Source organism: Poecilia reticulata, linkage group LG23 (assembly GCF_000633615.1).
Source record: "Poecilia reticulata strain Guanapo linkage group LG23, Guppy_female_1.0+MT, whole genome shotgun sequence".
Taxonomy (NCBI): Eukaryota; Metazoa; Chordata; class Actinopteri; order Cyprinodontiformes; family Poeciliidae; genus Poecilia; species Poecilia reticulata.
In genome coordinates this window covers 14384937-14402386 of record NC_024353.1, presented here as the reverse complement: position 1 = coordinate 14402386, position 17450 = coordinate 14384937, and the positions used below count along the sequence as shown (strand labels likewise).

The 17450-nt window shown below is 40.9% G+C and overlaps 3 protein-coding genes across 6 annotated transcripts in view; 2 read left to right on the top strand and 1 right to left on the bottom strand.

Moving 5' to 3' along the window:
* Positions 1-1554: 1554 nt before the first annotated feature.
* Positions 1555-9607, bottom strand: LOC103459615 (fish-egg lectin-like). Of its 2 annotated transcripts, XM_008401348.2 has the most exons (8): positions 9519-9607; positions 5110-5245; positions 4914-5015; positions 4464-4580; positions 2950-3186; positions 2645-2856; positions 2434-2558; positions 1555-2340 (listed from the first exon to the last, which is right to left on the bottom strand). In XM_008401348.2, the coding sequence occupies exons 2-8, from the start codon at positions 5177-5179 to the stop codon at positions 2199-2201; spliced, it is 1005 nt and encodes a 334-aa protein (XP_008399570.1). In that variant the 5' UTR covers positions 5180-5245; positions 9519-9607; the 3' UTR covers positions 1555-2198. The 2 variants fall into 2 exon arrangements, with proteins under 2 accessions (XP_008399570.1, XP_017158195.1); XM_017302706.1 differs by lacking the exon at positions 9519-9607 and having other exon boundaries at positions 5110-7637.
* On the top strand, positions 7758-16182 carry e2f7 (E2F transcription factor 7). Of its 2 annotated transcripts, none has more exons than XM_017302701.1 (13): positions 7758-8220; positions 9289-9387; positions 9534-9842; positions 9953-10112; positions 10198-10437; positions 10555-10710; positions 10798-10941; positions 11970-12128; positions 12229-12313; positions 12569-12908; positions 13582-13744; positions 13842-14236; positions 14838-16182. In XM_017302701.1, exons 2-13 carry the CDS (start codon positions 9298-9300, stop codon positions 14991-14993), a joined length of 2397 nt encoding a protein of 798 aa, XP_017158190.1. In that variant the 5' UTR covers positions 7758-8220; positions 9289-9297; the 3' UTR covers positions 14994-16182. The 2 variants fall into 2 exon arrangements, with proteins under 2 accessions (XP_017158190.1, XP_008399571.1); XM_008401349.2 differs by having other exon boundaries at positions 12566-12908.
* Positions 16183-16977: 795 nt separating this feature from the next.
* csrp2 (cysteine and glycine-rich protein 2) overlaps positions 16978-17450 on the top strand; it is a 7281-nt gene continuing 6808 nt past the window's right edge. Inside the window, exon 1 of one of the 2 annotated variants that reach the window (XM_017302710.1) lies at positions 16978-17168. The gene's annotated coding sequence lies outside the window, so the exon portion shown is untranslated. The remainder of the gene's footprint in view (positions 17169-17450) is intronic. The other variant, XM_008401350.2, reaches the window with a different exon arrangement.

The window sequence follows — 17450 nt, the reverse complement described above, 5'->3', positions numbered from 1 at the left end:
CAGGAGCGTCTATGTATTAACTCCAAATGTACAGCCAACAATAACTTTGCTGTTGGGCTTTAGTTAAATACAGGTTTGCTCATATCACTTTTATGGTGCAAACTAATAGGTATGATCTATGAGACTTGAATGGCTAACAAGTATTTTGGGGAAAGTGAGTGATGAGAACATTATGGATTATGACGTTTGGGTGGAAGATGAAGCAAATTACTAAGCATATCTATGTCAAGTTAGTTTCACTCTAGAGTAGAATATCTGGCTTTTGTGTAGCAAATCTTTATGTCACCATGAAAATGTATTCACGAAGCATCTACTTTGGAACTAAATGTATAAATTCTGATAGTACTGTGTTTCATTCAGCTAAAAAAAACAAAAACTAGCCTGACAGAACTACTATCATTCACAAATAACTGACAAAACACATTCAGTTGATGAATGAAATTGTTAAACTCCTGTTTTGAAATTTCACTTGTACAGTTTTAAAAACTGAACACCCAAATGAAGCGTTCAAATGAAGATTTCCGGCTGGTCACTTGGTGTACTCCAGGATGACATCAGCCTCAGTCAAAAGCCTCTGACGTCCCAGGTCGTAGCTTGTGTGCTTAATAAGCACACAAAATTCAATTTGACTCCAACCTGTACCCAGTGGAACCAAGATGTTTCCATGACATCAACATCTGGACAACTGGATTTTTCCACCCAGGCGTGCTGCAGGAGTTTGGTGAGGCTTTCTGTTGAAGGGAACAAAGACGCCGACAAGCTGACCTTCGACACTTATATCAGGTGCTACAACAAATGCTGAAAGACATGATTTTGCCGTGAAGTAGGTCTGTTGATGTGTGTTCACTCTTCAGCATGCAGTTAGACCTCAGCTGAAATACATCAGCTCCCCCTGCAGGGTGTTTCAGATCAAGACAACCGCCTCCTTGATGAATGAGGCATTGCTGGCATTCAGGCAGTAGATCTTGTTGGTGTCTGTAACTCCCACTACTTGATCTGTTCCTCCAGCATCAACCAGATTTGAATCTTGTCCTGAAGAAACAAAGAAGAGCATCGTGAAACAATTGAAAAAAAAATTGAACCGGGCTAGTAAAACTTGTCTATTTCTCACCAAAAGTTGAAAAAAAAATCCCCAGCTGCAAATTTGTCACTGTTGAGTGCCTTGGAGTTGATGTGGGGCATGATTTGTTGTTCTGTCTAGTTGCAACTACTTCCAGCTGGTTCTTTGTTGGGGCTCAGCTTGGGGCTCGGTCAGTGGCTTTAGTGTCATGTCTAGGTGTTTGGGTTTTGAGGGTTTGGCTGATTCTTCTGGGTGGTGGAGGATTGGTGAGTTGGTCACCAGCTACTGCTGGTGATCCTCAACTATACATGAGGATCTTTCAAATAAAAAGATCCCTACAAACCGACTTACATCTCAGATCATCAAAGACTGCAAGCGTCACACCATCACATTGAGACACTAACGCACTAATAGACAAGTTTTCAGAGCTGTCATGGGGGAAAAAAATACTCTAACAAGAACCTGGACAAGAAGATGTAACAAATTTATTAAAACTTTGCAAAGTGAGAAGAAAAGTACAGAGTCAAAGGAGTCTGTGAAAAAAAGTAGGGGCTGTGTTTGGTGTTAAAGAGCATAGCTTTTATATTTTCCAGGTGGGGAAAATAACACGATTAGTCTCAAGAATCAAACATCCATGCTGTTTTATGACACTTTAATTGTTTTAAAGTTTCAAAAATGCAAATACAAAGGCAATGCAATTTGACTTCTATTAGAAGAATGTTGATCAGGATGAAAACAAGGTTTGTCGAACTTTATTGCATAACTTACCACATTATTACGTTATTATTTAAAAAAAAAAAAAAAGCGACCCCTACATTTTGTAATCATGCGTGATGCAGCAGAAACTATTACAATATGTGCTCAAAGATTTTACTACATTTTGCATTTTACATAATGTGGTTGTAAATATGTTTCATTACATATTGAAGCCAGAATTGATTACACTATTACATATTGAGGCGTTACAACACAGCATTACAAACCTCCCACTATAGTTAAACAGGAGGCCCAGGCTCCTGTTTAAGCCTGGGCCTAAACATCACCATACATCCTGTGTATTCTGATGATAAAGCACACACAGGACTGAACCACAGAAGTCATGAAAATAGAAAAGTTTCAATTGAGGACTTCCACCTGGTTACTTGGTGCATTTCACAATGAAACCTTCCTCAGTCACAAGCCACATATACCCCAGATCGTAGCTGGCGTGTTTGATCTTCACAGACATTTCAATTTTCTTCCAACCTGTGCCCTGTGGAACTTGATCAGAGATGCCAGTTCTGGGAAGGGGAAGGTGCTTTTTAGTGGCTGCTTTAAAGTAAATCATCTCTGTACTTTCCACATTTGGAACACAAACATATTGGAGGGTTTACCTTTCGTAGAGCAGTCCAAGTCGATTTACAACAAAGACATTTCCGTCACTCCCAACTTCAACATTTACTGCCTCTCCATCCACCTGGATCCAGTTTCCAGGCTTGACGCAGGAGTTTGAGATTTGCTGTCAAAGTAAACAAAGGTAGCAACAAGAACATCGGTGAATATTATAATAGGAGTTACAGAAAGAGCTCGAAGACACGAGTTTACCGTGAAGAAGATTGATTGTTGTGCGTTCACTCCCCAGCATCCAGTTGGAGCACAACTGATATAAATTAGAAAACCAGCTATACCACTGGTCCAGTTTATGATCTCCTTTATGGATGAGGCTTTGTTGGCAGTCAGGCAGTGGATGGTGTCGCCCTTAGCAACTCCTACTACCTGACCTTGTCCTCCTGCATCTACCTGCTTTAACTCCAGACCTGAAGACACAAAGAACAGCATCACAAAAAAAAAAAATGAAAATGGGAACAAGGCCTAACCTGTAAAATCTGTCTCTGAAACATAATACTCACCACGAGTAGGAATGAAATCACTGGCTACAAATTTATAGACTTTGTTCTGCTGGTCGACTCCCCAGATCCCTGCAGGTCCCACTGAGACATGCTTAAGAGGCACAGAGCCCAGTTTGGACCAACATGATCCACTCAAGAAGAAGGCGCTGGAGTTTTTGTCTGTCATCACAACCATCCCCCGGTCAGCATCGATCTGGGCTGCAGGAAACTGCTGTGGAGCAGCGCTGCAGTTCCAACCTGTCGCGAAGAACCAAATCATAAAATAAATGCATAAAACACATTTTTGTGCATAAACTTGCCTTTAACGTCATTTTCTGCCAAACCTTCACAGCGTCATGACCTCCTGATAGCAAAGCAAAAAGCCTCTCTCACCTTTTGAACAAGGCAGGATGTTTGAGAGGCCCAAGTCAGGCCTTTGGCTTCACTCCACGGCCGTAGAGGCTGGGAACAGCCAGGCAGTTCTAAACCAACCCGAGGTTTACTGGACCAAACAGGCAAGGGGTCGACCAATGCGTAGGGTTTTTAAACTAAATAGTTATCACCGTCTCTGATGGTTTTTGCTTGTGTATCGTTTTTAGAACCGAGCACACGTAAGCTCTACGGTCAGTTTATTCTGATTTTACAACAAGATAATTCTAGATAATAACAATCTAATTATAATCTACAGATTAACAAAGTGGTGCCAGGTCCACAGTTGAATGGTTGCCACAGGAAATAAAAATGATTTCTACATAACGCCGTAAAGAGAAGGTCGGATTTCCTCCAAAGTGATTTAAAGGATAAAATAAGCACATTTCCAGCTTTCACTAATCACTTTGTTACATTTTTCTAACAGTTGACACTGATGACTCCTAAACCAGTCTTCTAGTCTTGCTTATTTGGTGGCAAGTGGATAGAAGTAACAGACATGTCATGTCATGTTTATACCCCAGACTAATAGAAAGTCATGCTGACTTTGTTAAACCTAATTTCTCAACCTTGAATTTCTTTTCACCACTGGACAAATGTGCCAAGATGAAAGATTACATTTTGTTGTCTAACTACAGAAGCGCTAATAGCACAACAGTAACTTAATTATTGCACAATCAAGTTACTGTCACTGTTACCTTCAGTTGGTAGAAAAATACTGAATATGTCAAACATGATTTAACACAAATCTGACTTGGACATTTAATGCCTCGAAATCGGGCCTCTCTGTTTTTTCCTTCACTTTACTGCCTGTTTTGGGGTTGTCACAATTCAATATTTCAAACGTTATCATTATCATCATTATTAAAATGCTCATTGCCAAGCAATATAGCTGCAGTCAAGTTAGTATCACGACATTTGAAGTAGAAGTCAGATTGTTTGACTGTGGCAGCTCCGCTATATCTTTAGATACGAGTGGCAAAAAGAGTTACAACAGTGTTTATAGTTTTTGTATTCCGTTGGATTGGGGGGGACCCTAAGCTGTCCAACAATCTAAAATATAAATTTTACTGATTTCAATACAATTTTTTGCTATTTTGACAAACCTCCAGACACTGGCAGCTTTTTAACCATTTCGGTGAGGTCAGCTTTGAGAGTGGCACACGGGTTGTCATTGGTATCGTTGGTCGGGTTGTTGGAAAGATATGCTGCCAGGTAACGAGCTGAAATATACCAACAAACATGTTTGTGAAAAGAAGAATCATCTTATTTTCACTTGAAACGTATAAAACAGTTTAGTAATTGTGGTCATGTTCAAGCCTGTGCCTGCAAACTGTTGTGCACGCAGTTTTAAAAAAGGAACGGCAATGATGCTGCTGCGATCTGAACCAAAGTGGAAAAACCAAAACCAAACACATGCAATACTTACTTTCACTAGGCTTTGTCCTTTAAAACCCTGATATTTAGTTAATTTGATTTCAGAGGGGGCTGATGACATTAGCATCACTGCAGCAGTTTACTCTTCCCATATTTAAGACAACTAGAAGAAAACTCACAGTGTACGCCGAGGGCGATGAGTCCAGCCAGCAGCAAAACATTCAGGATTCCCAAAAATATAATTACTTCTAGGTAAAGTCTCACCTTGGAGCTGCTTGAACCTTAGCAAGCAAAATTCATATTATTAATATTAACTTAAAATAATAATAAAATTATGATAAAATACACAATGTATTTCTGTTATTTCATTCTTACCGCTGTCATTACATGTAGAAGTTTGGTAAACGGATTCTTCAGGATCTAAGTTCCCATAAGTGCCTTCCATTGCTTGATGCTCAGCGCCAGTCGTCTCACACAGACCATAAAATCTGCTGCAGTTGTTAAGTGAAAACTGCAGAAAAGAGCTATGTCACCCAAAAGGAAATGCCATGATTAGAGATAATGGCAGAATAAAGAAACTTGTGGCCAGTTTCAACATAAGTTTCCTGAAGGTGTCATCGGTTTCATAATTATAGATTTGCTGATTTTCCTCTGAGTTTCTTTAGCTTTGAGTAAAATTGCTATATATCTTTCAGCTCTTGAACTAAAGATACCTCTAACTTCAGACTTTTCTTTGCCATTTCCCTCTTGCTAAGTTTGCTCCCTACACACTATCTGAAAAGTAGGTCCCAAATATTCTTACTTTTTAATCTTCTGTATAAGAGGTTTAATTGTAAAAGAATCACCAACTCATTGTGTCTCATTTACTTCGTACTTTTAAAGCAAGTATCTTTATCGTGTTTTTGTGCCGACTGGTTTTGGAAGTATATCAGGAGATTTAAGGAGGGGGGAACGTTTGTTCCTTTTCTGAAAATTTAGCAGGGTAGCTGTTGCTGTACTTGTTGTACTTAATTATTCCTCTACAATGTGATGGTTTTATCAACAAGGGGGAAAAAAATGCTCTGGGTTGACTGGAGCACCAAGCACAGCTTTACTGATCTAGCATTGTTTCTTCATGATTATTATTATTTTTGCCACATTTCAAAGAGTCTAACTTGTTGCCACATATTTTAAGTCTTAAATATGCATTCAAGTCCAACACTGGATATCCATCAGAAGAATTCATGTTTATGATTTTTTGTTGTTGTTTAAACGAGTCTATTTTCTAAATATGCTAAATATTCATCCAATGGTCAAAATACATGTTACTTTTATATAAGACAAATATTTTTTTTCTACTAGCAAAAGAGCAAAGTAATGTTTATTATTCTCCTTTTGCATCACTTCAGAATTGATTAATTTTTTTACAAAGAGAAATAAATTTAATTACCATGAAATTTTCATTTATGAACGAATAAGGTTTATGACATAATAGTTTGATTTTATTCCCTTAATAAAATCATCATGCATAGGCTATATATAGGCTATATATTTGTGTGATATTACTTTTTTTTTGGTGATATATGCCATGTAAGAGAAAAAAGAAATTGAAAATAGAAGAAATCAGTGAGTGTGGCATTGTTTATATTTTATAGCATTTAAGTGTCACTCAGAGCCCCAACTTGAATGTAATAGAGAATCTGTGCAGGAAGTTGAAGATTAGGGCAAATTGGCATCACCCTGATCCATTCACTATTTTAAAGGGTATTGCATACTTGTTGACTTGCCAGATTTGTAAAAATGTACATTTAAGTAAAAAAAAAAAAAAAAGTTATTGGTAAGGAAATAATGTAAAAATGTCAAAGTCTAAGTCCTCTAGGTGTGAGTGTGATCTGGGATTTAGTTTTTCACCTACACCAACATTTCCAAACATGTCTGAACCTGTTCCCATCAGCTTCACCTGATGCTCTTCAGTAATGAGTCAGAGAAAGAACAAAAGGCCGTGCACTTGGCAGAAACACTGGCTGCCTTTCTGACACTTTAAACCAAGAAATACATGAACACTACATTTCTTTTTCAAGTCAACCTGAAGTAAATGCATTTGAACTGACACCCCGTACTCTAATCGCTCTCAACATTCATTCATCTATCCATCCATCTATCTCTAGCAGGGACAGGTCATTTGGTTATGTAGTGTGAAAAAAGAGGGAACAGAGAATTGATACTGCAATGCAGTGCAGTGGTTCAAGAAAGAAGTGAAGTTGTGTAAGATATTTTAGGAAACAATACATTCAAAGTTTTTTCCGTCCACAGTCATAGTCAAAGCGCTCGAATATGGCATATGAAGTGGATATTATGCAAACTATAGGGGTTCGCGTTCTCTCCCACATTTATTTGCATGTAGAGCGGGACCTGTGGTTTCTCTCCCGCTGAAACTTTTCGCGCTATGGTCCAGGTATTGGCAGCGCCATTCTTGTAAACCCCCACCTGGCAGCTCTCACTTCCATCTGTCTTTCAGTTTCAGACATTAATTACATCCCAAAGCAGAGACAAACGTCTAGTCGATTAGTTAAAAGCGTTATTGGCGGCTTTTGTAGGCTATGCGTCTCTGTGGGAGTTGGAAAGAAACAGCGGTGCAACCCAAAACTATATGTAGAAGAGCAAAGATCGTTGGTAAGGACGATGAGTTACTCTTTTCAAAGCCCTGGCGTCCAAATTATATGTGTACAAAATGGTTATTTTTTATCGGACAAATATCCCCTAATTAATAAAGGTAATAACCACGAAGAAAGTATTTAATAGTACGACATGATTTGGAGTGTTGGTAGTGTTTTTGTTGCCATCTCAACGAAAAAAATTAAACATTACTCACAGTATTCAACAATTATTTACGTTATAATACTTTTTTGTTTCCAATATTTTTGATGAGTTTCATAGCTCATCATAAACAAGATCATAAAAAAGATCAAAAAAAATATTGCTGAAGATCCCGTTTCCACACAAAAAAACGCATCTTGCGTTTTTTGTATAAATGGGATCTTCGACGACATCGTAAGTTAGGAAGCAGGGTGCGAAAACATGTACAGAGTGAGACGTCGTTTTTTTCCCCCAAAACCTATCTTGAAATGAGCGCGCCGGCTACCCCGCCACCAAAATCAAAGGCGTGGTCGTTCAGCCTCTTATTCCCTAGGAAGCTCAGAGAGCAGTGCTTTTGATTGGCTGGAGCCCGGTGACGACACCAACCAACGCGGTTTCCGATTGGCTGGAGCAATCCAGCTGCTTCAGAGCGCCAGAAAACAAGCTTGAGCGGGTGTTGCTGTTCAAGCGGGGCAGTAGTACACAGTGTCCGCTCTCTGGTTGACACGCAGGGCACACATAAGCGGTTAGGAGTTGCCCGCTAATTTTAAAGAGGGAAAGAAGCGGCTATGTTTGGCTGAAGCAACTAACGCAGTGACAAGACTGTGACCCACATCGGAATACATCATTAATTTCAACGGTCACAAAAAGGTGAATAATTGTGCATTTCTTCCAGTGGTTTCCTGTTATCTGTGTCATGGTATGCTGCTCCACTGACCTAATACCTTCAGCTAAGTTTACAGTTAAAGTTATTTTTTATCTCTTTTACTATGTGTAAGTCACAAATAATGTATTTTTAGTTCATTGGTAGCTCATGTAGTGAAAGTAATTGGGATTAATTTAGCCGAACTGGCCCTTTTCTGGTTAATAGCGTTAGCGGTATAAGTTACGTTTCTGATCGGATTAAACTTTGATTTGTTGCAGTGTAACAACACATTAAGTCTCTATCATATGGCACAGGTTATATCTCAGCAGGGTAAGCTTAGAACATGTTAATAAGGGAGCGAATTAGCTTGCTGTTAGCCCGCTAGTTACCAGATGTTTGCGCCAAATTCTTCTGGACGTGTAGCCTGACATTAAAGCTACTCTTCCGCGGTGTGATTCTTTATTACTAACCCATGTACACTGGCAATAAAATAGATGGGTAACGAAGTATGGGTCATATTTGGAGGATTTGCCAAGACAAAAAGTTTTCAAAAGCATACAGAAGTGCTATTTCTGGTTTGCATTCAGTTGGGTCATGATATCACATGAGGGACGATCAAGTCAGTAGCTGGATTTTTTTGACGCCTTTTCTTTCAACTTGGAGATTGAATGTTCTAAATTCCTCACTCAGAAATATGATAAAGCATTCCTTTTATTTATTCTCAGACATGAGAGCTGAGCTCTGTGCATTAAATCACATGTGAGTTGAGGGGGAGACCCAGAAGTTGCTGAACTCCAAGATCACTATCCAATATGCTTCGCATTTGAAGTGTTAAAGTTGTAGGTATAAACCAGGGATGAACAATATAACTAGTATTTATGGCAGCATTTATTTATTTCTCTTGCCCACAGCCATCTGAATCTCTATGAAGAAGTGTAATTTCTCTCTGATTAACAAAGTATTTTTGAATTTGAAAAAAAAAAAAAAAAAAAAAAGGCTGTTTCATAGCTAATAAACTACAACTAAATTTTGTTTTGTGAATTCACGTCTGAGCACTGTTACTTTTTTGACAGGTATTCCAAATGGAGGTGGAATGCCTGGCACTGAAAAACCTCACAAGTGTGGGAAAAAGTTTCTCTCTTCCTAAAGAAGATGGGAGCCAAGGGGAAAAGGTGGGCTTGGATGTTCTTCTTACTGCGCCTAGTCAACTGCATCTAGTAAAATCAGATGCAGAACCGTTTCAATCCAACTTTGAGTTTACGCAAACACGCAACAAGTACAAACATTCCCGATTCTCACCGACCGTTCTCTGTTGAAGGAAAACGTGTGTTTAGAGAGGAGGAGGTCCACCCCGCTGAAACCGTCAGAGTCCAGCGTTCCCGTTTTCCTGGTGAGCCGGAAGGCGTCGACCTCCGACCTGGCCCACATCACTCCCATCAAGTGTGGGGGCCTGGCCGAGCCGTGGTCGCCCACGGCCAACCTGAAGGTGCTCATCAGCGCCGCCAGCCCGGACATCAGAGACAGGGAGATGAAGAAGGTTCTGTTCAGACCAATAGAGAACGACAAGGACCAGGTGGTAGACTCAGAACCAGCGGTGGAGGATGCAGAGGTAGAAGACCCAACTCAGGTATTTGGACCCCGGAAAGATTGGCACTTAACTAAAACTTAATAAACATGACATATTAAGGGATGGAAAACAATTATGGAGTCTTCTTATATTTTGATGTTTTTCTATAGTTTGAAGGGGCTTTTGAGGAGGATGATACAGAGAAGAAGCCGAGCAGGAAGGAGAAGAGCCTGGGTCTGCTTTGCCAGAAGTTCCTGGCTCTTTACCCCGATGACCCACTAGCCCACAGCCCCATATGGATCTCACTGGATGAGGTCGCAACCAATCTGGGTAAGTGCATGAAAGCGATCAGGAGAGCAGCTTTACCTTTTTACAACCCAGGGCCGAATTTCATAAATTCCTCTGCGCCTGTCAGGAGTGGAGCGCCGACGGATCTACGACATCGTCAACGTCCTGGAGTCGCTGACCATCGTGGGCCGGATGGCCAAGAACAGCTACACCTGGTATGGCCGACAGCGACTGTGGAGCACGCTGGAGGTGCTGCAGCGGAGGGGCCGGGAGCAGGGCTACCATCTGCAGATGGACCTGCCCGCCGACGCCAGGAGGTCCGGACTGAGCCGGGAGGAAGATGGAGGAGATGGAGATTCAGGAAATGGTATAAAAACAAAAAGACAATGAGAGAAATACCAATGTTTTTGGCATTTGTTGATTAATTTAAATTTCCTCTTCTCAAATAGCCTGTGTGTGAACTTAAATCTGCTTCGTTCTACAGCTGCGGGCAACAGAAAGGACAAATCTCTGCGCATCATGAGCCAGAAGTTTGTCATGCTCTTCCTGGTGTCCAAAACTCAAACCGTTACCCTGGACGCGGCGGCCAAAGTCCTCATCGAGGAGAGCCAGGACTCCTCGAGCCACAGCAAGTACAAAAGTAAGAAAGGACCACAACGCGACACACTGTTTGGGTCCAAAATCGGAATGCAGTGCAGAAATGTTTCATGTTTTTTTACCCGTTTAGCCAAGGTGCGGCGTCTGTACGACATCGCCAATGTGCTGACCAGCCTGGAGCTCATCAGGAAGGTTCATGTCAGAGAGGAACGAGCCAGGAAGCCGGCCTTCAAGTGGCTGGGGCCCGTGAAATTCAGCAGCTCTGGAAATATGGGTAAGAGTTAAAGAGAAACTCAGACACAAAGCTCAAATACAGCCAGAAAACATCTGATCATCTGGATTTTACTGAAGGAAAAGTGGAAGAAAAGATCTGCTGAATGGAATCAGCTTATTTTAAGCTTGAGTGGTTGTAAAATGAAAAAGCTAATCAAACCTGGTTGCACTCACAATAACACTCAAGTGTGGACGTTGTTACTAAGTGAAGAGGACTCAAAATTAGCTACTTTTAGTTATAAAGGCATGCAGCAAAACAAACCGTTTCCTGCGACATTTTCAAGCATGTCTGCGGTTCATGCAGGTGAAAGAGAGCAAAACTAACAGATAACAGGAAGTAGGGGCGTACCGATTGCAGTTTTCTGGCCAATCACTGATCTTCAAAAAGATCTGGCCAATAACAATTTTATTTTGCCTGAAAGGTTGCTAAATGTAGCTATAAATATAGCTAATATAGCACAGACCCTAAGTTGGTGACTACAGTGGAGTTTCTGTTGTTAGCCACCCATGTGCAGATGTGACCTTGTGGGTGGGTTTGTCGGGTTGATTTTAAGACTTTTGCTGAGGTCGGCAAGATCGGTTAGATAAGATTGGTTTCTTAAGTATCGGCTGATCTCCCAAAGTTGAAGAAATCGGGCCATTTTATCAGTTTACGTCTAACAGGAAGGCTAAACATAGTGCAGCAAAGTAGATCTTTTTATGAAGAAACACAATGCAGAGTTAAGGATTTACATTCTCGAATGAATTCACATAGTTTTAGTAATGCTAACCATGCCATTATAACTAACATATAGTTAAGCTATCATGAAATATGAACCCTATAATTACTTAGCCTTTATTTTAAAATAGTAAAACTGCTTTGCAAGCTTTTGCTCAAACATCATAGCTCTCCCAGATAAATCAGAACCAAGCTTAAAAAAACAATCACCACAACATTCTGATTGGTGCATCTGCATCAGACATGCATTATCCAAAGCTTTACCTAAATTTCAGTACCATTGCATGTCTTTATTTTTATTTTTTGAACAGGAAGCACCGTGGATGTCACACAGAGCGAAGCCGCAGCCAACGAGGACTTCAGGAAAGCCAAGATGGCCCGCCATTCCTCCTTCACCATCACACCTGCTGCAGCCGGTGTGCAGAGGCAGGTCAGCTCCGCCCCCAGCAGCCCGCGCCACCACCCAGCAGGTACCAATCACACGAGGATGCTAGCTTTGACTGATTTTTTTTATTATTATTATGTTTAGCTCAGAACATGCAATTAAATTAGATATTCTGCACGCTGCAGGTATCCAGAATCAATCTTTGGATTACTCAAGAAAGACCATGACCAACAGCTCCGTGGGTCAGCTGCAGTGTGGGGGCAGCACAGAGTGAGTTCATACTAAAACATTCTTAAACTTTTTAAGAGCACCTTGTAAAAGAATTTGTAATATTTCATTTTTTGTCACATTTTTGCTGCTCTACAACCAGAGTTCAATGCTTTTCTTTTTTTGTTGTTGAGATTTTATGAGACGAACCAACGGGAAAGAGTAAAGCAGAAGGAAAATTAAACTAATTCCCAATGGGGTTTTGATTTTGGACTTTGACTAGGCCATTTTAAACATACAGTTGTCTCTGTCCAGCAGTTGCCTCGGCATGCCGCTGTACGCCCAGCTCACACACACCACCAGCAGCTCCCTGTCTCCGGCCTCCACTCACCCCACTGTTGTGGCCACGCAGCCCTGCCCAGAGCACCTCCTCATCCCCTCCCCACACTGCCTGGCCTACCTGCCCAGCCTCTCACACCCCTCCGTCGTCGTGCTCTATAAGCCGCCGGAGCAGCAAGAATGGGCCCCTAAAGGTCAGAGGTCAGCCAAGACGGAGCTTGAGGACGAGGGGAAGAGGAAAAGAGAGTCCGGTGAAAGTGAGGAGGGGGAGGCGGTGTTGAAAAAGAAGAGCAGATCTGGTTCAGAGACGTCTGAAAAGGTGAGGGGACAGTTTGTGGCGTTTTGGTTCAATCCTGTAGAGCTCTCTGCTCCGTGCATCCTTAAAAAGTCTTCAATTCATGCATCTAAAATGAATTAAAATATCTTAAATTTAATAAAAAAACAAAAAAACAATATGCTAATCACAGGTCTTACATTTTGTGGTAGCAGGACTACTTAATCTTGTATATTCTATGTACTCTTTTTTTTCTTGTGGGACTTTTCTGTCAGACAAACGTTGAAGTCGCTTCTTTGTGTATTTTGTGACTTGAGGCGGTTGAAGTTACTGGTAAACTTTCTGCATGACATTTATTAGCAGGAACCATTGGTTATGGTTCCTGCAGTGGAAACAAAGGTAGGCGAAAAACTAGCTAGGCTAAAAAAAGATGGCTAGTCAAAAGAGCCAGTTAGCTGGACGACGTCCGTCTTTGGCATTGGATCACTTCTGTTTCCAACCCATACAATGCTACATTCATTCTGTGCAAAAACTCTTGGAACTACAGGGGTTAAGGTCCTTTTTTTGTGTACATTTCTGACGTTATAGGGGTCTTAAATTTCATTCCTAATGGTCTTGAAAAGGTTTTTAAAAGTCTTTATTTTGAATTGGTGAATCCTGCAGAAACCCTGTGTTTATTAAAGTCTCATCCTAAATCTCTGTTTTTGTTTCTGCACAGACTGGAGCTCAGTGTCAAAGAGACGCAGCAATGTTCTCAGAGACCAACACTTCTGCTGTAACGTGCCCCTCTGGCCAGCAGAGGGCCACAGAGAGTCGTGCTGGCCACAGCATTGGGGAGAACACACAGCCATCACACTACCTCTACGTCCCCAACAGTGCAGGTAAAACATGCCACACTCAGAAAGCAGGCATTAAAAATATAAACTTATAAGAATAAAGAAACTATAATCTCCTTTCTTCTCTGTGTCTCTTACTCAGGATTAAACAACTTCAACTTCCTTATCCCTGCTGGACAGCCTGCAGCCAGCCTGTCTCTCCCTCCCAGCAGTGTGCCCACCATGGCTCTGCCCTACGTCCTGGTTCCGTCTGCTGCGCTCTCTCACTACCCCCTGGTGGCTGGCGGCGTACAGCAACAGCAAACGTCCGATAATCCCAGCGGTCTGCGTTTCAGTCTGCCCACCATGATGTCCCCCACCGCCTTTATGGTGGGGACGGCGCCTCATAGCGTAATGGAGGCATCAGAAGTCAGCTTGCAGCATCTTCCATCGCCGGTCACTCCGGAACAGAGCAGACACCGCGTGTCGGCAGCGGGGACGCCGCGCTCTCCCTCAGGGCCCAGACAGAACGTCGGCGTTAGCACACCAGAACCTTCGGTATGGACCAGCTATTGCCCTCTGTCTTTCTCTTTCTTCTGCTTCCATCTTCAAATTCACTCGTACCAAATTCTGATGCTGCCACAACCATGCTTCATGTTTGTGCTGCATGTTACATTTTGTTTGTTGGTCAAAACGTTCTGTTTGGGTCTGGTCCAACCAGACCACTTATAGCTTTACGTACAGACCTTCATGGGTTCTATTTGAAAAGTTACACAGTCAAAAATAACTTGGATTATTTAGCCTGGCAGAGGACAAATAAAATTGGAGCTAACTTCTCAAAGTCATATTTATCATATTTTAATAAATGTCACAGCTCTACGTATCTAATTAGTAAGCCAACTATCTTGCTCCTAACTAAATACTTGACTTGGAGGCAAGTTTGATATGGAGCTAAACTTTTAGCTCCAAGCTAAATTTTTAGCTTGCTCAGTATGTATTTGGTTTGAAAATAAATATTTAGTTTGCTAATTTAGTTTGAAACCGTGACTTTTATGAATTAATTAACAGGCCAAATTATCGCTAGTATTTTTTGACAGTTGAACTTAATAAATAACACTCAAACCTCCGCTCACATCTTTCTTCCGCTCGCTTTTCACAGACTCCACATACCCCCAAGGAAACCACAGCGTCCTCTTCCAAAGCGTTCTTCCAGACCCCAGGAACTCTGGGAAGTGTAGTGAGTGCTGTGCCAGCCGCTCGGAAAAGAGGCTCCGCACAGAGGAGACTGGACGTCGGCCACTCCGCGGCGCCATGAAGGGAGAGTTTGCGTTTAGGCAGCCACTCTAAAGTGGGGAAACATGAACGAAAGCTTTTGGTGCTCACGTTTCCTGGAAACAAAAGAGAGAAGAAATGTTTTAGCAAAAAGAAAAGACTGATGTTTATTTTTTTACTATGTATCACTCTGAAGATATTAGCAGATCAAATATGCCTCGAGGTTAGATTCCAGGACATTTCACGGTAAATTAGCCAAGCAGTATTGCCAATCTACTGCCCTCTCGTGGTGGGGGTTGGTAACTGCTGTTTTTTTTTTTTGTTTTTTTTTTAATTTTTATTCAGCCTTAAGATTCCCTCCCATACACGATCAAGCTACCTAATTCTTCCTGTTTTATGTATTAAAGCCCAACTAGTATTTATACTTTAGCTAATATATGTTAATTACAGAAGCTGTAATGGGACACTTAGCTTTTCTTTTAGCACTAAACATTTATACGTAATATGCATCTAATTTTAAAGAGATCTTTAGCTGGCCCCCTTTGTATTGTGTTACATGAAGAAGGTGTAATAGGAAATCTGCTCTCGGTTAGTGGTAGGAACGACCTCGTTTTAGACATTTCTGTACAAATCACTAAAGCCTTAAATGTTTACAGCCTTTCAAGTTGATATTCCTCTTCAGGAGGAGGATGTTACTTATTTTATTTTCAGGGTAAACCTCAAAAGCCCAGCGCTAATACTAAGAACGAAATGTGACGATGCTCTCAGGTACTACAATACTGGTACTGAATGAAATGTATTTATATCAGAGTACTGTAACAGACGTACAGGGGAATCGATCTTATGTGTTTTTAATCTTTGTTCTCACATATCCAGCAGCCGTACAGATACCTGTGTTGGATGTTGACAGCTGAGAAAAGAATGTCGTCTTTAACCACTGTTTCTCTGGTTGGTCTTGCTTCCAGTCAGCCCAGCAGAAAACCTGGTGCTTATTCAGGACTTAGACACACCACTCTAACCAGTGGGTGTGTGGGTCTCCATTTTACAGGTTAATGTCAGTTATTAATATTCCTAAATAGCCATTTAAAGTGTTCATGAGCAGAATGTGGGTTTCTGTGTTGCTCTCTCACTGTAGCGCTGCTCTCTGTGGTTCTGGGAGTGTACCGGTTTTTCTTCGATGCATTTTACAAGCTTCGTTTTAATAAAATGTGTGATGTTTTTTGTTTTTTTTTTAGTTTTGTGTTACCCGTGTGTTTTCATTCTAACATTCCATTCAGCCAACAAGCAGCAACCAGTTTTTATCAGAACTTAGTGGAGGACCAAAATATGTCTGGAGGATTTTATACTGCAAATGGAGAATTTAAGCTAGGTTCAGAGCTTTGGATGTTGCTTTATAACATAATCCAGCTTTAAATTTCTCAACGAAAAAAATGTTTTTCTTAAAAAGATTCAAATAAATTTAAGAGCATTATGTGTTTATCCATCACACACAAAAACGTATTGACATTTTTTTGGCCAGTATTCAAATTAGATAATTTTATCCAAATTTCCACATTTAAGTAAATAACTTTGACATTTTGATCTTGTATATATCTCATATCTGCATATGACCAATTGAAAAATATAAATTTACATAAAAGTGTCCAGGCTAAGAACATCAATACCGACTCGTTGAAGATACTCGAATGATAGACGAGTTACGACATTTATTTTTACTTTTGGATCAAAGCAATGTTTATAAATTTTTTTATTTTATTTAACTGAATTGTAGTATTCTCATTTCATTTTCACGAAATTTGATTCAGTTGTAAGAAATAATTGCTTGAAATACTCCTAGGAACATACTAAATTACAGAGAAACTGTGGTATTACATGTTAAAACGCCATGTTGTGTCAGTTTTTATGCCGAACCCAGGGCTCGGCGCTGCCTCGTACCGTTGCGTCACACTCCGCCGGTGGTGATGAGGCTGCTCCGTCAGGTGCGCTCCGCCCGCTGCGTCAGAGCTGACAGTAAGTGTTTCTCCCCAAGTGCTGAGCTCACTCCTCCGTGAAGCTCCTCCCCCCCGGTGAAACAGTAGAAATGTGGAATATGTGGCAGTTCGCCTTCGCAGTTAACAGTCTGGAACCTCCGGGGAAGCGTCTGCATTCAGGGTTAACGTGCAGCAGCAGCAGCGGCTAAGCTTTTCTAACCTCCGGAACCAGGACTACCTTTTAATTGGTAACTACAATTTAATTTTAGTTTTCTGTCAACTAGAACACTCCTAATGATAAAGTTACCATGCTTGTGTTTATAGTATTGAAGGTAATATTTAGCTAGGTGCGGGGGCTGCTTTCCAGCTGCATTTGCTGAGTGACGCAATGTTTTTTTTTTTTAGTGGATATAACTCAGTTAGTCGTAGATTTTTTTTTTTCGCTCAGCCTAAATATAAGGCACACAATACATTTCTTAAAGCTCAATTGCAGTGTTTAAATGAACATTTTACTCTTCCACAATGCTCGA

Coding starts and splice junctions, on each gene's coding strand:
- LOC103459615 (XM_008401348.2), bottom strand. CDS start 5,179: ATGGAAGGCACTTATGGGAACTTAGATCCTGAAGAATCCGTTTACCAA. Junction 4,581..4,913: donor CATCGCCCTCGGCGTACACT/GTGAGTTTTCTT, acceptor GGTATATTTCAG/CTCGTTACCTGGCAGCATAT. Junction 2,341..2,433: donor CTTGGACTGCTCTACGAAAG/GTAAACCCTCCA, acceptor TCCCCTTCCCAG/AACTGGCATCTCTGATCAAG.
- e2f7 (XM_008401349.2), top strand. CDS start 9,298: ATGGAGGTGGAATGCCTGGCACTGAAAAACCTCACAAGTGTGGGAAAA. Junction 12,129..12,228: donor CCCGCGCCACCACCCAGCAG/GTACCAATCACA, acceptor TGCACGCTGCAG/GTATCCAGAATCAATCTTTG. Junction 13,745..13,841: donor CTACGTCCCCAACAGTGCAG/GTAAAACATGCC, acceptor TCTCTTACTCAG/GATTAAACAACTTCAACTTC.